Consider the following 27,283-nt stretch of genomic DNA (forward strand, 5'->3'; position numbering starts at 1 on the left):
GTCTGGAAAGTATACTTAATCAGCCCTTAAAGAATATGGTCTATAGTAAACTTGTGATATGTTAGCTCATTGTAACGTCTGTGTAGATATTGACGAGTGTCAGAGCTCCCCCTGTCAGAACGGCCGATGTATCAATACCCAGGGCAACTTCCGCTGTGAGTGTCTGCCTGGCTTTACCCTGGGTCCTGACGGACGTTCTTGTGTTGGTGAGTATCAACATTGATGTAGACTAAGGTAGAGGAGGTTTCACTTCTGGCTGTCTAATACCTTCCAGTTGACCCTACACAGTTACAGCAAAAACCATTGTTTCACTTAAATCTTGCAAACCTTATTAATGTCCAGAAGTGGTACATCACTAAACCCAGATGTCAGGATATTGGTGTGTAAAGGTAGATAGATAGATTAACAGGTCTAGTCTACTGCGGGGAATGACTGTTGGAGTTGTTGGGGCTTCCTAAATGTTAAGGGATGTTGCTAGCCTAGAAATAAGGGTGTGCCACCCACTGCCTGCTTTGACGACTGTAGAGGCTGGCACAGAGCTGGCTTCCCCTTCTTCCAAGGCAATATGACTGAGATGAATGCTCCCAAAATACTTCCTTGTGGATGTCAACAGGAGGAGGTACTTACCCCCAACCTTACCTATCCAGAATATTTTGTCACTCTGGAAGTAGTACAAAGGTCCTTTTTAGACTATGCTAATTTTTGGAAGTGAAATTTTTCAGTTTCTTATCCTAAGAGAACAAACAAGGTAGAGTTGTTCCCAGGAGGATTCACTTCTGGCTGCTTTATACTTGCCAGCTGAACAGGTACAGCAAAAACCGATGTGTCAGCTGACCACCCTAGTGGTTGGTGGAATACCACCCCTTCCTCTGTTCGACTGAAAGAGGTTGGAACAGAGCTAGCCCCCTTTTCTTTCAACATGACATGGCTGAGATAGTGTCCACTATCCCTCCTCATGAGATCTTGACTGTGGTGGTTGGTCTCTATCCCCAACCTTATCCATCCTTAATATCCGGAAGTAGTACAAACGATCTTTTATGAATAAGTGGAATGATCCTCAGTTTCTTGAACAAAAAAAGGTAGGGTTGTCTGAGAATTTGGGAAAATAAAATTGAACAATCTATTCGCAAATTTTGGGGCAACGCCCATATTTGGGATTGTTACATGAGCAAGGAATGATTGAATCTTGAGTAATAAAACAGAAACAAGTTAATTAATCTGTATTGAGATGTTGGTACCTGTTTGGTTTTCTAACCTGGAATAGGTTTTAAAATTAATCACTCATACCTGAACTGATTTGGGAAACTTAAAGTTCCCTCTGGTATCTGAAAAACCACACATAGCAAAAAAGATCTCTGCTATCAAAACTAGCATTCTTCACATTTCACAATAGCATTCTTGCATGCTAGTGATTGTGTTCATTGGCATTCTTGGATATTCCAAATACGCAAATCTATCTCAGAAACTTGAACAGTAGTTACTAAAACTGATACTTCAGCAATTCTCTGGCTCCTGAATTTATGATTGGTTCTGACTGATTCCAGATATTGACGGCTATTTAGTAGCACATATGTGTTGAATATCAACTCTGCAGAAGGCTGAGTGCACTGCTAAAACTTAACTGTATAAATCGTTTATTTCTCAGTTTCATTTTAAGTGTAGTACTTTAGTTTATAAATAAAAATAACCAAAAAATAAAATTTTTAAGCAAATATATTTGATCAGTTTCTGTAATCTCAAGAAGGGTTGCCATTCTGAAGATACCAGCCACTATATTAGTGTATAATTGTAATTGTATCAGTAACCAGTAGTGTTACAAGTTACCCTCGGCTAAAGTTTTTATAATAACATTTTGGATTTGAAACAAATTCTTATTATTTACAACACAGTTTTAAACTTTAACCCCATTTAATCCATTGGGGATTTTTGGATTCTATTGGAAATACCAAAAATGCTATGGTTAGCTAAAAATTTATTTTACACAATTTGAAATCATTAGATATAATGTTGAACAAATAAAAAATATGCTATTTATTAAGGATTTAAATTATTATTAAAATTTGTTTTACTTACTTCCTCTGCAGCTAGAGTTTTTTTTACACAATTTTAAAAGGAAATGACTTTTTTATATCTCTGATTATAGTATGTTTTTTATTATTAAAGCAGTTGTACTAGTTCTTGTGCACAAACAGACCGAGTTATGTGATGCTCACTTGTCACAAGAAATACAACACTAGTAGTCTGCCCAGCACAGCACAGACATGAAATTTGTGTGCATCTCCTCATATTAACATTTTGAGATCCATAAATGATTGCTTCTTGTGGCCTTACCAAGTACATAACAGTTTATGGCAAGGTTATCTATTCAACAGATTGTATAGAACAATATATAGTAAAATTGTCGTAATTTGTTTTAACACATTTAATGTTTACCTTTGTGAACTTCAAATCAAATCAAAAAGTTTTTATTTAGTATGTATAAATATACAATAAATAGTGTTAAGTACATTATAACTACTAATAACAGTGTTTCTTTATACTGTATAACCTCATATGATATAGTAAAATATATAATAAAATAATTGTAAAAAACCTTAAAATCCTATTATATGTTTAAGAGTTATATTGACTGTCCTAATGAATATAATTCATCTAGTGAATAAAAAGCATGCTGCAGAAGAAAGTCTTTTAGTAATAGTTTGAATGTTTTTAAATAATTTATTTCCTTTATTGCTTTGGGAATATAGTTAAAAAAAAATTATTCCAGCATAGGTGGTGCCTTTCTTAAATTTTTCTAGTTATGATGAGGTAATATAATGGTGTTTTTGTTTCTAGTATTGTAAAAGTGTACCTTTTTTCAAAAAAAGTTTTAAAATTGAGTTCATGATTTTTTACATAAATGATTGTATTAAAAATATACTGGTTATATATACTGTCAATATTTTTAAGGTGGTAAAATGTTCCCTGACTGAATCATTATTTCTTAATCGCAAGATGGTTCTCAGACCTTTTTTTTGAAGGCTGAGAATTTTATTTAGATTTTGATTTGAGGTCCCACCATAGACACATGTTCTATAGGATACATGCGACTGACTATGAGCAGTTTGAAGCACTGATAAATTACAGAGAAATGATAATCGATGATAACTTCATGTGGTAACAAATATATCTTATTCATACTGTGTGAGACTGATTCATACAAGTGTTCTTGGATTAAATTGATCAGTGTGGGTGTTACAGACAGTCGCCGGGACCTATGCTATGCCCGCTATAAGGATGGCCAGTGTACCTCCCCCTCCACCTCCCCGGTCACCAAATCCAGCTGCTGCTGCTGCAGTATATTCCCCGACCAGCCGATGGGATGGGGTACCCCTTGTCAGCCCTGCCCCCCACTCAACAGCCCAGAGTTCAACCTCCTCTGTCCGCATGGACCAGGCATGACCTACAGCGGTGACGGTAAATGTTGTTGTACTTTGCTGTGAAAGTTCTGATCAGTATTAACCCTTTAAGTGCTGAAGAAAATTTGGCTTCAGTTCAATTATTGTGCATTTAGATATTTAAAAAAATCTTTTTTTGCCAAAGTTGAGCTTATTTTCTGTTTCTTGAAAGAAAAATAACACATAAAAAAGTTCTACCAGCTCTGGTGGCCATGTTTTACACATAGTCACACCGTATGTTTAGTTTAGTTGTGCCTTATAGTTGTATTCACATGCCACATCTAATGTTTTCAAATGAAACATCAATAAAAGAATAACACTGATTATTAATTGATTTTTCATGTGATACACAATCCAATTTGCTTCCCAATAATTATAAATAAATTAATTTGTACATTCCCATCACACATTCGTATCATTTTTCTGACTTAGAATGTACACAATAAACTAAAGTACGACAATGCGGATATTTCAGTACTCTGCACTTTAAGAGTTAGTTGAATTCTAGGAGTGCTTGTTAATATAAATTTTAATATTTTCTTGACTGTTGTGAATAGTGATTTGTATTGTAATAGATGAGTACGTATATTATAATCAATTTCTTTCTTTCTATAGTTCAATCTATAAATATCAAAGCTAAAAATAGTAACTAACATATCAAATCAAATTTAAAAGACGGAGATATGTTTTATAATTATTTACCTATTATAAAAAATATTGGATTCTCTTCAGTGTTTTAAAAATGTACATATAAATTCCAAGCACTAAGTTGAAGCTGTATTGTAATCGCATTCGCAATTTAGTTGCTATGCTGTTGAAGTTGTAATAATCTATAACCGTCCAAAAAGGGGATTTTTTAATGAAGCGATATGTTTTCAAGGTAAATTACTACTAATATTTAACATTAAGACGTGTAAAACATCCTAAGGTTTGAGTGAATTTTCTCACCTTCATTAAATAACATGCTCATTCTCAAAATATTATTATTTTTTAATATAAAAGAGATCCCCTTCAATTTGAATTTAGATAATAAGGAAGAAAGCAACAATTGACATAGATTTACCAAGTGAATTGGCAACCCTGTTTCTACATTGACTCTGTAACTTACAATCAACAAACAACTAGAATGCACTCTACTGGTTGATAAAGATTGCAGTGTAATCGAAAAATTTTAATCATGTGTAAAATATGTGTACTTTTATATGTTCTTTTAAATCAGTGGACTCAGAAGGTAGTTTTCAAGGCAATTGTGCTGTTTTTCCTATCAACTTGTAACAATACCTGGCTTTCAGCCCTATTAATTCAAACCTACATCAGACTTGGTTTTACTAAAATCTGATTCTGTTAGTCCAATTTCAGCCTCAGACCTGATACACAAGATTTGAATCTAATTCTTAATTTACAGTTCCTAAATCAGACTTGACATTCCCAGGATCAGACGAGGTCTTTGGCTGATCGGGCCTCGTAATATTTGTTTACATGGTCAATCTCCACGTATTAGTATTGATGATATTTTTGGATAAATAAATAAAGAATAAATACAAAAGATAGGGACTGATGTTGTGTGGTGTTCCAGATATCAACGAGTGTGCCCAGAGTCCAGGTGTTTGTGTGAATGGTGCCTGTGAGAACATGATGGGCTCTCATCGCTGCATCTGCAACGCCGGCTATGAAGTGGACGCTAGCGGCAAACATTGCATCGATATTAACGAGTGTGATGATGAGCTGATCTGCAGCGGCGGTCAGTGTCGCAACACTCCGGGCAGCTACCAGGTACACGGCAAACATGTTTCATTTCATTCATACGTAAAAATAAATAAACAAGGCAGGAGTTTTTAAGTTGTCTGCAATAAAAAACATGGTTATTTATTTTTTCAATTACAATTATTCAATGTAATTAATTAATCGATAATAAGGCTTGCTATTTGAAACTACGATGTTTAATATTCAATTAATTAATAAAAAATGAATTAATCTCATCATAGTTGAGGAATTAATTACTGCTAGTAGAGTTCACGATTTAAAATTGTTGTGTAGGTCTAGTAGATTCGGTTTTCACTTAATAATAATCTATCTTCACATTAGTCAGAGGTCTTTTTAAATACTGATATGGGTTAAATAAACAATTGTGGAAAATGCACTGCTTTAAAAAATTCAAACATTCTCTTATATGTAGTAAAAAGTTCAAGGAAGACAAGTATGCAAGAAATAGTTCTCTCAAAGTTTTAGTTTTTTGCCCAAAATTTATTCCTGTTGGAATAGTAAAGGAAGCATAAAATAATATCTAGAGTGTTGATTAAATAGTATCAGGTTGGTATCAGATACAGCTTAAAGGATCATAAAAGTTGTTGCTTTATAAGTCATTAAACATTTAACAGTTTTTTTATCCAAAATTGTGTTGTCTGTGTAATAACTCTTGTTGGAAAGATCCTAAAGATTTGGAACATTTGTTCCTCTTGCTTCAAGGAAGAATTTAGGGTCAAAAGCTGAAGATTAAAAGTAAGATAAAATTCAAACATTGTCTTATTTTATTGGTAACCATGATGGCAACGAGAAAATCTCAGAATAAACTTATTTTAAACTAACAGTACAATCATATGTATCATATGACATAGTAATGCATTTGATGAAGTTACTCAGTTGGATTGGTTAGTAGAACCAACCAATCCTTACATTCTGTCAGGTCCTTTGATACTGATATTTTGCTTTCGTTTTAAATAAGTTTAATTTAAAATGTTTTCATTTATCATTTCACTTTTGTTAATTTTTATGTCATGTTAAATGTCCTTAATATTAAAGAAAAGAATATACAGTAGTTTACTTTTACAGAATGATGAAACTGTGCTAAAATCAACTTACATATCCCCCTTTTGTATTATTTTGTTTAACTTTTACAACTACTTTAAATGTATGTTCTATTTTGTTTTGTAAGTGAGTTTTGTTCTATAAACTACAAGAGATAGTTTCCATAATTGTGTGTGCACAAGAGAAACGCAAGGCTTTGTTCCAGTGTATATGTCCGACAGGGACCCAACTGAATGCTGCGAACCACATGTGTGAGGACGTAGATGAGTGTCGACAGTTGGGTCCGGAGGCTTGTTTCAACGGTGAATGTGTCAACACCATTGGCTCGTACGAGTGTGAGTGTCCGCCAGGTTCTGTTGTCGACAACACGGGCCGTATCTGCATAGGTGAGTCCATTGAACATTCCCTTCTTTTAATCATGTAAAATTTCTTACTTACTAGAGCTGTCCAGAAAGTAACAAGTGTTTTAAAATAAGAAATTTATACAAATAAAAAACTAAATTACATTATTTACATTTGGATACATTCTTAAGCCATTTCTAATCGCCAAATTGAGGCACTTGAGTGTTGAGTTTAGCTCCAGTTCACCTTCCTTTTATTGCAGCATCTGGTATCTGACACTGTCTCAGACTTGAATACTTGAATGTGGAGTCAAGTTCATCTCAAGAGATCCAAAGAAAGTCAAATCAGTAACTTAGAAGTCAAACATTTAAGTACACAACTTAAAGTATAGTATTGGCACTTTTGAATCAGTGGTGTATACACTTTAATAAAATATTTATCCAAAAACATTTAGTTAAAATTGTGTACTGTGTGCAATGAAAATCTATTATATATTTCAATATTGAAATAAAGAAATTTCATTGTAAAACATTACAAAGTGATTGCTGAATATATTGTGTTATGTACAGATTTAAAATTTAAAACCCTGTAAATGTTTGTATTTTTTTATAAGTTTAATTCTATTGTTTGGCATGAGTTTTTAAAATTACATGTTCTTTTAATCCTCTTCCGGTTGAATTACCACAAAGTGCTTCTGGTGCTACCGGGCTGAATGGATTGGGCCACTTCATCACGGAAGACTGCACTCGTGTTTTTTTTTTTTTAATTTGAAAAACTCTATTTGAACAAAACTGTTACATATTATTTAATTAAAATTGTGTACTGTGTGCAATGAAAATTAGTATATATTTCGATATTGAAATAAAGAAATTTAATTGTAAAACATTACAAAGTGATTGCTGAATATATTGTGTTATGTACAGATTTAAAATTTAAAACCCTGTTAATGTTTGTATTCTATATAAGTCCAAATCTATTATTTGGCATGAGTTTTTAAAATTACATGTTGTTTGTATTAAAATAAGAACAAAGAACTGTAAAAACAACACAACAGTAAGCAATAAAACAGCTGCTGTAGGAAGTTACAAAAGGTCTAATAATTCTATAAGGTAGCAAAAGAAGTTGGAAGGAATTTTTATGAACAACGGCTAAATCACTGTCAATGAAACGTTTCATAAATTACTCCTAGATAGCATCATTAGGGATAAAAGCATGCAATGAACGCGAACAACAGCACTGTCAATAGATATTTCTATTAGTAATTCCTAAAGTGGCTGTACAATGGCAGCACAATGCAGAGAGTAATGATGAAGCAGTTAGTAGCGGTTGGAGGAGTTTAGTGCCAGGCTCTGCGTCAAGGCGATTGGGGGCAATAGGCCTGGAGAGGGTTAAAATGTTAGGATATAATTTACTTAGTGACGAGAATTTGATGTTCAGCAAATGTTTATTGAAATGTTGCAGACAACCGGAGAGGCACATGCTGGTCGCGACTTGTGGCCGGCCGTTGTGAAAACAATCTGCCTCGCCTTACTCTACGCTCAGAGTGTTGTTGCAGCATCGGTCTGGCCTGGGGCAGTCCCTGCGAGCTGTGCAATGTCCACCAGTGCGACTGTTCCAAGGGGTTTGCCAAGGTTAGTCTGGAAACTTGTTTATGTACTCAAATAATTAGGTCCTGTTGAAATTTGTGAAAATAATAATATGCATATACTTTCTCAGAGAATATTTATCCTCTTGCTGACTGCTTTTCTCCTGAATAACCTTTACCTGTTCTTGCTTTCCCCATTATGCTTTGGTCTTCCTCTCAGTGCAGCGTCTGGAATCCGATGCTGTCATAGACTTGATTCCTGGAACTGAAATCATGTTTTTCTGAAGAAATAAAAAAAGTCGGTGACAAAGAACCTCAAAATAAACTCTTTACATCGCTTCGACATTAGAGACATCTAGACTACAATATATTGATTGTGTAATCTAGGTGAAGAGGTATTCTTATTGTCTCATCAGGTGCACAGTTAAACAGATCAACTATAACATAGTACTGTTCCATCAACTACATGTTTTGGAAACTAATCCAACAAGAAAGGCATGGTTAGCAGTAGATCTTATAGTGACATATCCTTGTATCTTGTAGTAATATGTTATGGCTTGTGATGACGTGTTGTGTGTATGTGTACAGGTGGATGGCAAGATCTGCACGGACATTAACGAGTGTGATCTGAATGCTGGACTGTGCAAAGGAGGTGGTACCTGCGTCAATACAGAGGGTTCCTTCACCTGCATATGCCCACCTGGACTCACACTGGATAACACAGGTTGATATCGTGCAGACAGATGGTTTATATAACTACTTTCTCAGACTGTTGTGTACTATAACAGGATTTCAGATACTTGCAATTCGTTATGTGTCACAAAAATAGAACACTATGTTTCTAGTATTGGAATATACTTCTTCTTCAGATGTCTAAAAACACAAGAAACAAGGTTAAACAAGCACAATACAATTTAAGTACAAATCAATATATGATAAAAAAAACGTGCCAAAGCCAAACTTGACAATAAAAAGTTGTACATAAAAATTTAAGTATATATCTAAAAGTTAAGAGCTGTCAGAAGAAACTCAAAGAATAGTGACAGCACAATACACATGCACTGCAAAACACATGTCACACATAGAGAAGATGAGTGACTGGGAAAAAATATTAATGTTGGCACTTTCTGTTGTATGGCGCAGTGTCCAGGGCACCTAAGGTTGTGTTTTTTCTGATCGCTCGGGTCTTAAAGGTTTGACATACAACTTGTTTTACTGTCAAGTTAGACTGTAGTGAGTTCTTCGCCATCTATTGATATGTTCTACAATTTTGTTGTGTCTCCTTGAACCTAAGTTCTTTGGGGATTTGAAAAAGACTTGGATTCCAATCCTGGAAACATATTGTTCTAGTGTTTGTAACGTATAACAATGGCAAGTGTCTGAAATTCTATTACTCTTTTAAATTGCCTATTCTCATTAACCAACTGTAATCAAGGAACTTTTATGTTGTTAACGTAGTGTTGTCTTCAAGGTTCTAATTGAAAGTTTTGCTGAAAAACATTTAGACTTTAGGTTTATCCTGTTTAGGTAGGTTAGGTTTACTTGTAGAAAAAAATTCATTTCTGAAATCTGTTATGATATTTCTATTTACATAAAAATAGAAATATCATATTCTTGGTGTTGCTTTAAAAAAAAACTTATGAAAAGGATCCGCTAAATGTAAATGAATAATATCTTTGTAGGTGACATGTGTAGATAGTTAATATAGTAAATTAGACAAAATAAATATTATGAAATGAGGAATTCAAGATGTAGCAATGAATAGTAACAACAAAAATGTAACCAGAGGTTTACCCTTAAAAATGGAAACACCAAGGTAGTTCAAACATATGACAATCTGGTTTCAATAATTTATTTTCATAATTTACCTTAACCTAAAAATGTACCTGATGATGAATTCTTAAAATTTGAAATGTACATCGTACAAAATAAAAAAATATATCAAAAGTGTTAACAAGGTTTATTATTGTATATAAGTTTATCAAACACTTTTTGAGGCTACATCTCTAATGTGGTTTTTTAGTCGGTAAGAGACTGGCATATCCAAAAGTACGGGCATCTGGGTGTCAATGAGGATTTTTCAACCCCTGTGAACAGGAAAAAAATATTAGATGAGTAACAAATTCTAGTCTTTCTACATTTTTTTCTCTACTTATGGTTTTGATCAGCATGCCTTGCTCACATTGTATCAGTCATCTAAAGACAGCTGCTGAATTAGTCTATCATGCATATATACCAACTTTCCTTAGTAGCTGTTTTTGTTATAAGATTGGGGTAAACACATGCTAAAAGTAAGACCGTGTTTGTGTACAGGGACAATGTGCCTGGACGTGCGACAGGAGAGCTGTTTTACTGAGTTCAGACATGGAGGAGGGGTGACAGTGCTGGAGGGGCTGTACCCCCGCTCTCTGTGCTGTTGCTCCACAGTGGGCAAGGCGTGGGGCGGTCCATCTGACGGCACACGGTGTGAGCAGTGTCCCCGCCAAGGTACCGACACTCATCACGAGCTGTGCCCTAAGGTATGCAAAGTGGTTTTGGATAACAATTGGTAAATAGTGATATTTCTACATCCCTCATTAATATTTTTAATAATATACAAGAATATTTTTGCACATTTTTCATCGTTAAGTAAAATAAATACAATAACATTAGTGTTATTTTTGTATAAAATAAATGTATGACCGGTATAATCCATCCATTGTCAAAAACTAACGAAAAATTACCTTAATAGTATGATTACTGTAAAAAGAAATAGTCTAGATATCAATTTCAAAATTATTGACTGATTATTTTCTTATTAATTAATTAATCAGTATGAAATTTATATATTAGCAGCAATGTGTAAAATCCTGGCATCACACAGTTAAGCAAAATATAAAATTTACAATTTTTGAACAGATAATTATTAATTAAAATTATAAATATCATATAACCTACTGTACCGTATTAATTTAATACAGCCAAACTAATCTAACATAACCTGTTATAATCATGGTATAAAACATGGTATAAAAATTGCATATCTGTGGAAATTCTATAGAGTGGCTACACAAAGTATTCAACATGTTTGTTTACTTTAGTTCAGATACTTCACATAATGCCTAATGTTTTTTTTCAAATATTACTTTTAGTATTGTATATACATATACAATACTGAACAAAAACAAATATTGTTCAAAATAAATATTCCTCTGAATGTTACTGTTTTCCTGCAGGGATATGGGTTTGTGGACAGAAAAGATATCAATGAATGCACAGAGTTTCCTGGAATGTGTACTAACGGACGGTGCAAGAATACAATCGGAGGATTCAACTGCCGCTGCAACCAGGGTTACGCTCTGGATGAAAATGGCATCAAGTGCATTGGTAAGTGATACTGGTCTTTGATCGTTACGCTCATTGTACTGCATCTTTTCACAAATAGATTATTGAAATATATTGAAACTCGTTATGAGACTGTGGAGAACACTTTTGACAAACATATTTTATATTTGTGAGAAATAAGATTTAAATATAGATATAAAACTGAATGTTGCCCACACATCAAAGCAAAGTGCTAAAATATTGAAAAGTTTTGTCATCTTAATTGAAAAAGGTAGTGACAAACTTTATTGATGCTGATAATTTTTTATCTTAACTTCAATGGTTTTATTATTAATAGTTCTGGATAAACATAAAAAAGCTATTGAAAGGAATTCATCATTTATATATTTCAACATTTGAAGTTTAGTCTAGAGTGTTAACACAGACTGTAACACAGACAGATATTAATGAGTTCAGTATGGATGGATGGAGTGTGGGGTGATGGAATCTGCCGCAATGTTCCTAGCAAATTCGAGTGTAATTACAAGGAAGGGAAAGATAGTTAACATAGATTGTGTGTTACAGATATTGACGAGTGCAGCATCATGCATGGAGTGTGTGTGGTGACGGCATCTGCCGCAATGTTCCTAGCAAATTCGAGTGTAATTACAAGGAAGGGAAAGATAGTTAACATAGACTGTGTGTTACAGATATTGACAAGTGCAGCATCATGCATGGATGTGTGGTGACGGCATCTGCCGCAATGTTCTCTAGCAAATTCGAGTGTAATTACAAGGAAGGGAAAGATAGTTAACATAGACTGTGTGTTACAGATATTGACGAGTGCAGCATCATGCATGGAGTGTGTGGTGACGGCATCTGCCGCAATGTTCCTAGCAAATTCGAGTGTAATTACAAGGAAGGGAAAGATAGTTAACATAGACTGTGTGTTACAGATATTGACGAGTGCAGCATCATGCATGGAGTGTGTGGTGACGGCATCTGCCGCAATGTTCCTAGCAAATTCGAGTGTAATTACAAGGAAGGGAAAGATAGTTAACATAGACTGTGTGTTACAGATATTGACGAGTGCAGCATCATGCATGGAGTGTGTGGTGACGGCATCTGCCGCAATGTTCCTAGCAAATTCGAGTGTAATTACAAGGAAGGGAAAGATAGTTAACATAGACTGTGTGTTACAGATATTGACGAGTGCAGCATCATGCATGGAGTGTGTGGTGACGGCATCTGCCGCAATGTTCCTAGCAAATTCGAGTGTAATTACAAGGAAGGGAAAGATAGTTAACATAGACTGTGTGTTACAGATATTGACGAGTGCAGCATCATGCATGGAGTGTGTGGTGACGGCATCTGCCGCAATGTTCCTAGCAAATTCGAGTGTAATTACAAGGAAGGGAAAGATAGTTAACATAGACTGTGTGTTACAGATATTGACGAGTGCAGCATCATGCATGGAGTGTGTGGTGACGGCATCTGCCGCAATGTTCCTAGCAAATTCGAGTGTAATTACAAGGAAGGGAAAGATAGTTAACATAGACTGTGTGTTACAGATATTGACGAGTGCAGCATCATGCATGGAGTGTGTGGTGACAGCATCTGCCGCAATGTTCCTGGCAACTTCGAGTGTAATTGCAAGGAAGGGAAAGATAGTTAACATAGACTGCGTGTTACAGATATTGACGAGTGCAGCATCATGCATGGAGTGTGTGGTGACGGCATCTGCCGCAATGTTCCTAGCAAATTCGAGTGTAATTACAAGGAAGGGAAAGATAGTTAACATAGACTGCGTGTTACAGATATTGACGAGTGCAGCATCATGCATGGAGTGTGTGGTGACGGCATCTGCCGCAATGTTCCTGGCAAATTCGAGTGTAATTACAAGGAAGGGAAAGATAGTTAACATAGACTGCGTGTTACAGATATTGACGAGTGCAGCATCATGCATGGAGTGTGTGGTGACGGCATCTGCCGCAATGTTCCTGGCAAATTCGAGTGTAATTACAAGGAAGGGAAAGATAGTTAACATAGACTGCGTGTGTTACAGATATTGACGAGTGCAGCATCATGCATGGAGTGTGTGGTGACGGCATCTGCCGCAATGTTCCTGGCAACTTCGAGTGTAATTACAAGGAAGGGAAAGATAGTTAACATAGACTGTGTGTTACAGATATTGACGAGTGCAGCATCATGCATGGAGTGTGTGGTGACGGCATCTGCCGCAATGTTCCTAGCAAATTCGAGTGTAATTACAAGGAAGGGAAAGATAGTTAACATAGACTGTGTGTTACAGATATTGACGAGTGCAGCATCATGCATGGAGTGTGTGGTGACAGCATCTGCCGCAATGTTCCTAGCAAATTCGAGTGTAATTACAAGGAAGGGAAAGATAGTTAACATAGACTGCGTGTTACAGATATTGACGAGTGCAGCATCATGCATGGAGTGTGTGGTGACAGCATCTGCCGCAATGTTCCTAGCAAATTCGAGTGTAATTACAAGGAAGGGAAAGATAGTTAACATAGACTGTGTGTTACAGATATTGACGAGTGCAGCATCATGCATGGAGTGTGTGGTGACGGCATCTGCCGCAATGTTCCTAGCAACAAATTCGAGTGTAATTGCAAGGAAGGGAAAGATAGTTAACATAGACTGTGTGTTACAGATATTGACGAGTGCAGCATCATGCATGGAGTGTGTGGTGACGGCATCTGCCACAATGTTCCTAGCAAATTCGAGTGTAATTACAAGGAAGGGAAAGATAGTTAACATAGACTGCGTGTTACAGATATTGACGAGTGCAGCATCATGCATGGAGTGTGTGGTGACGGCATCTGCCGCAATGTTCCTAGCAACTTCGAGTGTAATTGCAAGGAAGGGAAAGATAGTTAACATAGACTGTGTGTTACAGATATTGACGAGTGCAGCATCATGCATGGAGTGTGTGGTGACGGCATCTGCCGCAATGTTCCTGGCAAATTCGAGTGTAATTGCAAGGAAGGGAAAGATAGTTAACATAGACTGTGTGTTACAGATATTGACGAGTGCAGCATCATGCATGGAGTGTGTGGTGACGGCATCTGCCGCAATGTTCCTAGCAAATTCGAGTGTAATTACAAGGAAGGGAAAGATAGTTAACATAGACTGTGTGTTACAGATATTGACGAGTGCAGCATCATGCATGGAGTGTGTGGTGACGGCATCTGCCACAATGTTCCTAGCAAATTCGAGTGTAATTACAAGGAAGGGAAAGATAGTTAACATAGACTGTGTGTTACAGATATTGACGAGTGCAGCATCATGCATGGAGTGTGTGGTGACGGCATCTGCCGCAATGTTCCTAGCAAATTCGAGTGTAATTACAAGGAAGGGAAAGATAGTTAACATAGACTGTGTGTTACAGATATTGACGAGTGCAGCATCATGCATGGAGTGTGTGGTGACGGCATCTGCCGCAATGTTCCTAGCAAATTCGAGTGTAATTGCAAGGAAGGGAAAGATAGTTAACATAGACTGTGTGTTACAGATATTGACGAGTGCAGCATCATGCATGGAGTGTGTGGTGACGGCATCTGCCGCAATGTTCCTAGCAACTTCGAGTGTAATTGCAAGGAAGGGAAAGATAGTTAACATAGACTGTGTGTTACAGATATTGACGAGTGCAGCATCATGCATGGAGTGTGTGGTGACGGCATCTGCCGCAATGTTCCTGGCAACTTCGAGTGTGATTGCAAGGAAGGCTATGAGAGTTCATCTATGATGCAGATTTGTGTGGGTGAGTAAGCTGATAATAGTAGAATATGATTTCTTAGCAAGAAAAGTAGGAATATTATTGTATGTAGATTTTATTTAGCCGAAGATTGAGCAATTATGGTACATATAGAATTCATTTTAAACGTTTGGATGTGTCTTTGTAATTTTAATACAGTGATGGGTTTTTAATTTGTAGTAGAATGTAAATGTCTTGGATTTTATTAAAAAAATATCTTCATCAATTAAAGATAGTACACTATTATAATTATGTACCTTAAATTTTATCCTGAGTTGTATATTTTTCTGTCAGATTTCTTTAATTTTGGAACATATTGTTGAAGATAATTGACACTTAATTTTTAACATACTCCCGCAAAACTTGGTGTAAAGTTTAAATTTGGAGTGAATATCTTGTAAATGCAGTAGTCAAACTGGAATACAGTAAGAATCATGGACGGAGTATAAGTTATGTGATATTTTGCTTTATTCAATAGATCAGTCTTGTGTTCATAACTATGACTAAGTATAAGTGTTGGTAAGTTGTTAATTACATTTCTGGTATCATTTGAAACAGGTTTAAATGTTGGGAGAATGGAGAGAACTTTTGAAAAGCATATTTTGTGTTTGTGAGGAGATTTAAATGTGTATATAAAACCGTATGTTGGCTAGATATCAACGAATGTGAAAGGACACCAGGACTGTGTCGAGGCGGAGTGTGTCACAACACGCCAGGCAGTTATCGCTGCAACTGTCCACCTGGTCACGAGCTGGCCCCTGATAAGCAGTCCTGTAAAGGTGAGATTGTCAGTTCATAAGGTAGTGATGAGCATGAAGAGTTTTGAGGCTTTGGTATTATTGACTAGATCACTCACAAAGAGTGTAACATTTCTGGATACATGCCTGATTGCTGTTGGAGACTTATTGTAAGCATGTGTCAGATTAGATTAGTAAAAGGGTTTCATAAAAGATAGTATAAACAGTACATTTTCACTTTCAGTAGATTGTGTACATAAGTACACTTATGCTTCCAGTGTTATAAATAACTTTGTAGCCTTAAAGAAAATAATAAGGTCGTTACGATGTTGAGCAATTTTTAAGTATGTGCCTGTTTTAAAATTATTAGGTAAAAAGGTTTATTAATCTGATTGGAAGAGATAGATTGGATAGGAAGAGCATACATACCTCTCAGAGACAGGCTCTGTTTATACAGAGACACAGATTCGTTTAGTAGAATATTATATTGTATACTTACTGAGTACCTTATTAACACAGAAAGTTCGGGTTCTTCAACTGCTACAAAGCAACTTCCTGGAATGTCTAACCATACTACACGATGAAGTGATCCAAGTGAATTAAATTACTTGATTGAAATGTTTTACAATCCTAATGCTCTCCTGGTCAATTTATACACTTGGAGTCCTACCAAATTATTTTGGCCGTTATTTAGGTATGAAGCCTCCTCTCATTCCAGTCTGTAAGAAGATAAAATGTTATCAACTGTGCATATTTATTCATCCTCTCTCTCTCCGACTGTTGCAGACATAGACGAGTGTTCCCGCACTTCCGGCATCTGCTCCAACGGTGTCTGTGAGAACATGATGGGCACGTACCAGTGTGTCTGCGACGATGGCTATCAGCAGACCGACATGAAGAGTCATTGTGAAGGTGGGTTGATAGTAATATGCCGTGACAAACAGTTCCTCTCGTGAGTCAGTTTGTATGGTTATCATGATACAGATGGAAATAGTTAAAATAAGAACTATCTATTACATCAATTCATATAAAATATAATATGATTTTTTAGAAAATGTATTAGTTTCCTTTGGGATTTTTAAGTTTTTTAAATTTGAAGCGGGAGGAGTTGTTCTGTTGGGAAGAATTACTGACTAAACAATATTAAAAAGGACAAAGTACTGTGGAGCTGTTGTGGGCATATAGATTTTTCACTATGATGTAAAGGCAATACAGTAATTGTTTAAGATGAATTTATTTATTTTTTGTTTTACAGTGCATATAATTCTCTAAATTTTTATATATTTTGGAAACATTTAGTGTCAGAATTACATTTTTTTGTACATTTTTGAAAACAATCATACCCATATTAACAAATTTAGTCTTTCATGTGCTATTTTTGGTTTTTACAATATATATGATTTTTCTTCATGAGAACCTGGTTACTATTATATATTTTCTGAAACTAGATAAAATGGATAATTAAATTGACTATCTAAGATTTTCTAATATTTATAATATTATCACACTTTAAACAAAAATTTAGTGCAGTAATTTTTGAAGTGAAAACTTCTTTAGGCGCGTTGAGCGTTTTGGTAGAGGGTAAAATCCTCGGTTCGCGTCACCGACATGCTAATGATACTAACCTGCATGAAAAAGTCAGTCTCGCTGTGTTTTTTAACCGTAGACTTGGCCGCGAACTACTAACCTGCATGAAAAAGTCAGTCTCGCTGTGTTAAAACTGTCCCGGCGGAGTATGAAAACAGACTGCGAAAATCAGTGACCTTTACGGCTCCCTCTCGCGATTTAAAAGTGAAGCCAATGTCGTACAATTCTGTAAGATGCGTCAAATTAAAGCTCTTAATATTGGCAATCTATTGGTTACATTTTTAAATATTAAAAAATTTCGAAATAATTTTGATTATTGTTTACATTTTACATAGCGTTTACAATGACAAGAAAAAAGTAGTAAGCGAGGATTTTTTTTTATTTTTTGGTCAGACAAAATTTGTCAGCGAGAAAGTTGTGTGAAAATAGATGAATATTTTTTTTTGTAATTTATCATTTTTTTATTGGAAGTTTAGTTTAGCCTGTAGTAGCGTATGAAGTGATGAGTGAACGTTTCTGCCGGAACTGTAGTTGGCGCATTGGCTCACTGATACCGTATTAACTCAATAAATTAGTTTATTGTGCAATAAAAATACCTTTACGAAAGAACCAAGTTAATTTAACTAATTTATTAGTTTTAAAAATATTGTGGGTTTAATTGTTATTGCAATTATATACTTTATCCGTAGCAATAACTGTATTATTTACAACGGTGTTCAACTCACTGTTGTTCACTCGGTGTTTACTCACTTGTATTCTATGTTTAACTAACTATTAATATTGAGCAATTACAACATATTTTTATACAGATAAATGAATAATGAAAACAACGAATATATTTTTAAACATTTTTAATATTTGTACGAATATTTGTATTTAAAATTTAGCATTATTCATTTTAATTATGTTTTTAATATTTAACCTCTTCATCATGAAATGAGTATTATTACGGTATAAGATTTATCTTACTAGCGTGGTAAAATATATTTCTAGTTATTTGATAATATTTTTTCGTGGATTTTAAAATTGGAAAATTAAAAACGCGTCACATTTACAATTACAGATGTACTGCTACTATAACGTATTGTTAATTACTCTCAATTTAATAGTTCCGTTTTCACTTCTATCGGCAGTCCCACGACTGCTACTGTTTTATGGTTTATGCATAATGTTTTATACCATAATTATCTCTACATTTTACTGAGAAAATAATGTAGGTTTATAGGTTTAAACACATATAGGTATATAGTAAAAATGTAATTTTTTTACAAAATGTTTAATGTACAAGTATATCACTCAAAAATGCCCTGACATCTGAGAAAAAAATGACTGCCAGTTCGATGATTAATAACTGCATGAATATGATTTAATTTTGAAGTAATTACATATACAAATTGTTACAGACATTGATGAGTGCTCCAGTAACAACGGAGGGTGCCAAGGCCTTTGTGTCAACACTGCAGGCAGCTTCTCTTGTGCATGTAGGTTAGTAATGTTACTCCTAGGCTATAGAACTCATGTGTAACCTTTTGTTTGATGTTGTCAGTTTTATTAAAGTATGTGATTCCTATTCAAATTTAAATCTGTATGCCGTGTGAAAGAAAACAAAATGTAAAATAGTTTTCTAGACATTCAGCTTTGGTGTTTTTAAAGAAATTTGCGTGTATTGTAATCATAATAATATTTAAATACATTCAAAATTTTTGAACACCTAATATATTATAATTAATAATTCTTCAGACAGCTAACTTTCTAGTTCTGCTGGACCAGTTTCAGTAATTGACACCTCTGGAAATCTCTGTATCTCAACAGATTAGAAAAATATAAAGCAAGTATTATTAGTTTAGATTCACTTAAAAATATGAAAATTCTAGTTTTTATAAAAAATTAAAACGACTTTACTCACAAAGAGTGGAATTGGACCAGATTGTTTGCTTGGATGCTTTTGATTTGAGTGACCATATGACAAATTCATAATATAGACCTATCGCAGGAAACCAAAGTGGACCAGTTAGAAGTCCAGTCTATTCCGTAAAAGACACAGACATGTGTGCATTTACAGTGTTATGATGATTGAATATGTTTGCTATCGTTAGTTTAATGGTGAACATTTACACAGGTGACTAAATTTAAGGTAGTGGATCTAAATACTGAAAAAAACCTAAGAATAGTATGCAAACTCATTTTTTGCAGGAATTATTGCACGAGACCTCTGTAACCTAAAACTGTGATTAGAGCATTATTGGTCTACATTAAGGACAAGTGATGGGTGGCCAAAATAAACTAGTTGGGCATAGATCCTAAACAGAGACAGGGCGACAAAATGAATTTCTCCTAGTATAACCTTTTTACTGATTCAAGACAATCCCCAGAAATAATTTGGTCTTGCTTATCCATATTAGAAATGGATATGCTCCAAATAATAATTATGATGGTTACTAAAAGTTAGCAGTTTTGTGATTTTTCAGGTCAGTTGGAAACATGACCAGAGTATAGATAGTCCATATTATGAACAGGTGGTGGTTACTAAAATTGGAAGCAGAGTCTAAATAAGGATGATGATAGCATATTAGAAGCTGTTAAGATCTGTGCAGTTGATAAAATCTGTACAAATCTCTGAATTTGTAATTGGTAGAATCTCATCCATTTTCTAGAGACTTGCGAAAATTGTATTTTCAGTATTGAGTGAGTATAAATAACATTCACTCCTGATGCATCTTGATTGTTATTATTGTTGTTATTTTAGAAGATTATTTTTATAACATTCATATTTGTTATCATAAAATACTTGGTTGTTTATCTAGACAAGTGGAAATTTTGATTGAATATTTTAGTTGAGCTGGACACAGATTTAGCAAAGCCTGATTATCATAAAATTGCAAATTATGATAATCAATGTTATATACCAATATATTAATATTGCTTTTTGGCAGTTGCCGATTATTATAAAAGGAAGATTACGCAATTGTCCAATAATTTTAAGTTTATGATGTTGTATTATGTAATGTAATACTAAAAAGATAGAAAATGGTCTAGTTTCCTCCTTATCCTACACTAAAAATGTTTATACTAAACCTTCTTAATTATGACTGATAACATTTGTGACAGAATTAATCATTATTGAAAACTGAAATTATACTGTTATTTATAATTTATTATTATCATGCTTTAGTGATAACTTTGTTGAAATGCTTGAATAATAACAATCAAAACAATAGAGTTAATTCCATCTTATATTCTCTTAACTTCTACTACCATTAGTCAGATCCGATTAGCTATCTATTACAAATATAGAATATTTCTCCTGGTTTTGAACGCTAGACTTGAACCAGCTCTAATCAGATATAACTAATACTGATAATGAGTTGGGGGAAGACTATATTGTTTGGCTGAAATCAGAGCACTCCTCATTCAGTCAGAGTCAGGTGAAGCCAAGTATTATCAACATTAAAGTCGGAAGGGTGCGTGTGTGTGCAGTGACGGCTACCGCCTGGTGTCGGACGGCCGAGGCTGTGTGGACCTGGATGAATGCAAGGACAACCCAAGGATTTGCAGTGGTGGCCGTTGTACCAACACCATCGGCAGCTTCACTTGCAGCTGCACCGACGGCTTGCTGCCTGGCCCCGGCGGCTCTTCTTGTCTCGGTATGCCAACTATCAAAGTCAAGTAGGGTTTTTGTAAAGACTTGTAGATTGGAAACCAGTTTGAAATTGAAAATTCCATAATAATATAATACAATTTGAGTGAGACTGTAATTAATAGACCTAATAGTAACTGTGCTAAAATTTTGTTATGTTAGTGTTAAAAAATATAATTCTAAGAAGAGCTTTTTTGAGAAAAAAGTTATATCTTGTACATATATACATAGATACAATAATCTTACAAAGTAGAAATATTGGTTTTTCGTATAACGATTTTGTAGACAGTAAAGCATCTTTTGGAAGATTGATTTTGGGTTGCATATCAGACTTGTTTACCAAAGCAATGTAACTAATTTGAGTCTATTCATATGTAACGTATAACTCATATGTATGTTTGTGTTTTATGTTTTTGTGTTTGTTTCATGTTCGTATTGAACAAGGAAGATTGTAGGGCAGGTTTCAACTTTTAATTTTGAAATTTGTTTATATACAAGGGTGGTTTTGATAAGCCAGTGACTTTTTGAATTTTCCGCATAGTAACTTTAAATGCAACTGTGCTGCAGTCCAAAGAAGGCCAAGGTGATTCTGTCAGCCAACAAGGTCCATAGTTTTTAGTATGCACATAGTGTCATTCACATGGATTACCTTGAGAAGGGTATAACAATCATGGCGAATACTATTCAGAGCTTTTGGACAGATTCGACGTTGATTTGAAGCAAAAACTGCAAAAACGGCCGCATTTGGTGAAGAAGAAAGTGCTGTTCCATCAAGACAATGCACGTGTGCACACTTGTCTAGTCATAATGGCAATAATCCATGAATTGGGCTACAAACTGCTACCCTATCCAACATATTCTCCAGATCTAGCCCCCTGCCTGCAACTATTTCCTGTTGCCAAACGTAAAGAAATGGCTGGCCTGTAGGAGATTTGGGTCGAATGAAGAAATCATTACTGAAAGAAAGTCCTATTTTGAGAGCCTTGAAAAAACCTATTATTTGGAGGTTATAAAACAAGTTAGAAAAACACTGGACTAAATATGAGCTAAAAAGTGATTGATTATATTAAAAAATAAATGGTTATTTGCAGAAAAATTTGTTTGTAGTCACTGACTTATCAAACTACCCTTGTATCAATAGTTAATCATAAAAGTTTTAAAGACTGCCTCAAGAGACTGATAGTTCAGTATATTCATACACATATAACAGCATATTAACACATGCATTCTTTTTTCATTATTTAAAATTATTTTATTACACTTTACTTGAGGTTTACTACTTTGTTTTTCACGTAGACTCACCATGTACGTGGTCCCCGCCATTTTTATATATCTGCATGCCACGCCTCACAATGTTGGACGAAATATCGATAAAAGAATAGCATTGGTTTTTTTATTAACTTCTCACGGGACACAGACTTTAATGTGCTTCCCTACAGTTATAAATCAATACACTTATGCATTCCTACACATTCAAAGCATTATGATGTACACAATAAACTAAAATAAGATAGTAGAGATACTTCTGTATGTCGTGTTTTCCACAATTTTGATGGTACAGGCATGCCGTGCTTTAAGAGTTAAAGGATGCTACGTATCATGTTTTTTCAATTTAATTATTATAGTAGCTCTACATAGTGAATGATCAATTTCAACATATATAGTATACACTGTTGCTTTTCTATGATGCCACAATCAGAATACTTAATAACAATATAATGTTTTAATTTCAAACAATTAAAAACCTTTAATTTTAATTTGATGTTTTAAATGTTTATTCATATTTTTTATTTATTACATAGTTAATTAGTAATTTATTTTAATTAACTGTTTATTTGTATTTAATCATTATTAATTTTGTTATTGTCAATTTTATTGCAGCTGTTTTAGTAACCATAATTAAAATGTTAACAAATTGGTTAACATATTATGTTCTCATTACGAACATCATTAGATCAATCTAAAAAACTTTTCACAGTTTAAAGTTTAATTTAACAAAATTGTTCAAACAATAAAAAAAAATTATAATTAAAATATAATTTCAATCGATTTCCTTGAATTTTCAGACGTGAACGAGTGTGAAAGCGGACGAGATGTGTGCGGGAACGGTGAGTGTGACAATACGATCGGCTCATTCATCTGTCGCTGCGAGGATGGCTACTCGGTCAAGCCAGGGCGCGGACCTCAGTGTACCGACGATGACGAGTGTGCTCTGGAGACACATCAGTGTGATATGAACGCCCTTTGTATCAATAATCCAGTAGGTATCTGTTATTTATCTGGCTTCTCTTTCTAATGTACACTAGTTCTTATGTAATTGAGATCTCAGTGTTCTTGAGTAGAAAATATTCATGAAAGCCAGTAGAAAATTTAATTTCAAAATAAAAAATATGTGTATTTCAAATATTATTATATTTTATAATTGTAGTTTCTTCATGTTTGTTTGGAAGCCCAGACTAGTTTTATAATTCAGTCAGTATAAAATTCAGGAATTTTGTTTGAAAAACAAATGGACATGAGTGTAGATATATGAAAAATATTCTAATTCTGTGGAGATGTTAATTGTTTTTTAATATAAACATCTTTTTTGGTAGCCCATACATTCTAAAAAATGTTGACATAATATTATTTATAATAATTTATTCATTGTGTAAAAGTCAAGAGATGCAATCAACATATTATTAGATATACCATTTAACTAATTTATGTTTTAGCAGTTTTAACCAAAGATTTTATCTTGTCAAACTCAGTACATTTTCTTTTGAAATTATGTTTTTAATTCTAAGTCACTGGGCAGTTCAGGTCTTCTTAAAGATTAGAGAACCTTGATGAAACCATATTATATTGATTGTTGTTTGGTCATTAAGTTTGGTTAAAATTTAGCCAATCACAATACAGCTCAGTTTCCTCAAATCACCTATATAAGCAGTAAGTTGATTATTGGCAGTTCCAGTTTAACATGTGTTCTGTCTGTTTTCACTGCATTATGACATTGGATGTGCAAACCCAAGAACAAAGAATTAAACCATTGTCAAATCATTTGCTAAAATATTACCAAAAGTCACTTAACATACTCGTATTTCCAGAAATGTTTCAAGTAAATATGAAAATGAATATGAAACTTTAAGTAATTGGTATTACTTATATGAGAGAAAGATCAATATAACAAAGCCAATGATGAAGTTTAGATTTTAAAAATATTTGGTGGAAACAATTTTTATATTATTGTTCATACTTTGTTCTAAGGCACTTTTTGCCCCTTTGGACATTGATTGAAGTGAATAATCATGCTACAGAAAGGCTATGTTTGGTAATAGTTATGAAGTTCATACTAAGTTTAAGATAATATTAAAGGATATAATGTACTATAACTAAAAAAGATACTACATTAACTTTGATATTCTCTGAATTACATCATGTCTTCTTTTCAGAAGTTTTAATATTTATACATACATTTTTATATTTAGCCAAAATGTTTTGTACATTTTTATACACCACGTCCTTGAAAACGTATTGTAATATTGGTTGGAATGTAATGATTTTGTTTGCCACTACAGGGTTCGTTTAGCTGCAAGTGTCCAGATGGGTTTACTGGTAACGGAATCACTTGCCGGGACATCAACGAGTGCTTAACAAACAACGGTGGCTGTGACCAGAATGCTCAATGCATCAATACCGACGGCTCGTTCAAGGTCAGCTTCACTACTGAGTATAGAATAATAAAAAGATAAATCAGGATGTTAATGCTGAGCACACTTGCTTGTACTTGTCTCAACCCTTGGTTCGTGTGTCCAGTGTGTATGTGACTCCGGTTTCCGAGGTGACGGATATTCGTGCCAAGATGTGGATGAGTGTACGGAGAGTCCGACACTGTGCGAGAATGGCCACTGCCTCAACTATCCGGGCAGTTTCCGCTGCGAGTGCGAGATGGGCTTCATGCATCCTGACGACAAGAGTGAGACGGCTTGTGTTGGTAGGTGCTGACATGATGTGTTCATGGAAGGTGTATCGAAACATCTGTTGATTTGTTTTGTCTATTGTCTATTGAAACTTAAACTTCATTCATGTATTAGAAAACTTATATTTTCCCATTTACATCATTTTACTGGTTATTACCTTAAATATCTATAAAATTGTTAAATTTATCCAGTTTACTTTGTTTTGACATTTTTTACAAAATTATAATTTTTATTCCACAACGAGTAATTTTTAAACTTCCAAAAAATATTTTGCCTGCAGATATCAACGAGTGTATGATGTTCAACAACCTGTGTGTTTTCGGACGCTGCGAAAACATCTTTGGTATGTTCCGGTGTGAGTGTAATGAAGGCTATCAACTGGATAATTCTGGGGGTGAGTATGTCTGTATTGCAGTCTCATACTATCCTTACTCTAATTTTAGTACTAATTATTCAAGAATTGTGTTATATGACATAATTTTTACTATAATTTGTGTACATGATCTGATCACATCGTATCATGTTATACCTTCCGATTTAAAACTTTAATTTATTGTCTCTTCCATATGTATAAGAGAAACTGTAATCACTGGATTTCAACGAATCCATCAGATTTTTTTTCTGAACCTTGTGTTGTTGCATGGTAATTTATCGTAGGTATCACTGTTGAAATTGTGTAAAACTAACGCTGCATGAAAAGCAGAATGTAAAACATTGTAGCGTAAATGATTTCATGGCATTTGCAATGTTTTAACTTGGTATCATATTTTAGGCAACTGTACGGACGTGAATGAGTGTGACAGTCCTCAGGCGTGTCTCTACGGAACATGTATCAACACGCAGGGAAGCTTCATCTGTCAGTGCCCACCAAATTACCAGCTGGTTCCAGCCGGAAATGCTTGTGTCGGTTAGTATGCAGTGAAATCTGATCAATATTTCTTTACTGGATGCGTTCTAAAACGTTTGTTGCATTTTAAAACATTTAATTTTGACAGATAAGCGAGAGTCACGTTGCTACCTAGAGGTGGAAGAGTGGAGAGGGAGACAGCGATGTAGTCAAGAGATGGGCTCCCCTGTGACCAAGGCCACTTGTTGCTGCAGTGTAGGCAAGGCTTGGGGACCTCAGTGTGAGCTTTGCCCTAAGATTAACTCCGAGGAATACAAGACTCTATGTCCTGGTGGAGTCGGCTACCGGCCGAATACTCTCACTGTGAGTGCTATGTTCACATCTAATATTTTGTTCTTTTATAAAATTATTTAAATAGTTTAAAGTTTTTTTGTGTTGATTTTAAGTACATACAAGCTTTTTCAAAGTATTACTATATTATAGATTTCATAAGTTCAATTAATAATACATTTTAAGTTTGTTATTTGTTTTTGAACATAGTAAAATTGTGAAGGAACAGGATTTTATCGGACATTCACCATTGTTCAGCGGTAGAAAAAAAAATCTATGACATGGCGTTACTGATTTTTTAGTAACACTAAACAACAGTACATGTCGGGAAAAATTAAGTTTAAGGTTTGATGTATACATCTGGAATTTTATTTGTCTTCTACAGGTAGTATTGGAGGATATAAACGAGTGTGAGGAGCATGAAGGAATTTGCAAGAATGGCCACTGTACCAACACCTTTGGAAGCTTTATGTGTTCCTGCCACACAGGCTTTAGACTCGACGACACTCAAGTCAATTGTGTAGGTCAGTGGAGTCTTTTGTTATATAGTTACCGTAAATTCTCAGTTTCATTTATTGAGGTTTGCTTGAAAATCAGACTTGTTTGTAATGCTGATAGTCAGTTGTAGTTATTGTTAATATTACTTACAATCAGCCAGGTTGGATTTTGCTACATTAGTATTGTGGCATTTTTATAGGTACTGATTATTTTGCAGTCTAAACTGGATACTGTCTTGTAACATTTTTACCAGAATAAAGGCCCTATTTCTATAAATATTTTATGTATGTCACTAGAAGGGATCTATTTATATCTTCTGTTTAGACTTTATATAAAGTAAAAGAATATAAACTAAAGTGGTTCAGAAAGAATGCTGTGGCTGTTTTGTAATAACATAAAAAGGTAATGTAATTTTATAAAATAAAATAA

The 27,283-nt window shown here is 34.5% G+C and overlaps 1 protein-coding gene across 1 annotated transcript in view; it reads left to right on the forward strand.

Annotated features, from left to right (window-relative positions):
- LOC124365893 (fibrillin-2-like) overlaps positions 1 to 27,283 on the forward strand; it is a 106,022-nt gene that overhangs the window by 47,637 nt on the left and 31,102 nt on the right. The window contains exons 13-32 of the mRNA XM_046822004.1: positions 87 to 206; positions 3,241 to 3,456; positions 5,014 to 5,210; positions 6,448 to 6,628; positions 8,046 to 8,215; positions 8,758 to 8,893; positions 10,483 to 10,688; positions 11,385 to 11,535; positions 15,140 to 15,265; positions 15,913 to 16,038; positions 16,783 to 16,908; positions 18,987 to 19,068; positions 21,061 to 21,227; positions 23,287 to 23,480; positions 24,778 to 24,912; positions 25,016 to 25,193; positions 25,460 to 25,573; positions 25,952 to 26,086; positions 26,175 to 26,389; positions 26,742 to 26,880. Of these exons, the coding sequence (XP_046677960.1) occupies positions 87 to 206; positions 3,241 to 3,456; positions 5,014 to 5,210; positions 6,448 to 6,628; positions 8,046 to 8,215; positions 8,758 to 8,893; positions 10,483 to 10,688; positions 11,385 to 11,535; positions 15,140 to 15,265; positions 15,913 to 16,038; positions 16,783 to 16,908; positions 18,987 to 19,068; positions 21,061 to 21,227; positions 23,287 to 23,480; positions 24,778 to 24,912; positions 25,016 to 25,193; positions 25,460 to 25,573; positions 25,952 to 26,086; positions 26,175 to 26,389; positions 26,742 to 26,880 (3,114 nt within the window). The remainder of the gene's footprint in view (positions 1 to 86; positions 207 to 3,240; positions 3,457 to 5,013; positions 5,211 to 6,447; positions 6,629 to 8,045; positions 8,216 to 8,757; positions 8,894 to 10,482; positions 10,689 to 11,384; positions 11,536 to 15,139; positions 15,266 to 15,912; positions 16,039 to 16,782; positions 16,909 to 18,986; positions 19,069 to 21,060; positions 21,228 to 23,286; positions 23,481 to 24,777; positions 24,913 to 25,015; positions 25,194 to 25,459; positions 25,574 to 25,951; positions 26,087 to 26,174; positions 26,390 to 26,741; positions 26,881 to 27,283) is intronic.

The sequence above is a fragment of the Homalodisca vitripennis genome, chromosome 7 (genome assembly GCF_021130785.1).
Source record: "Homalodisca vitripennis isolate AUS2020 chromosome 7, UT_GWSS_2.1, whole genome shotgun sequence".
NCBI classification, from domain to species: domain Eukaryota; kingdom Metazoa; phylum Arthropoda; class Insecta; order Hemiptera; family Cicadellidae; genus Homalodisca; species Homalodisca vitripennis.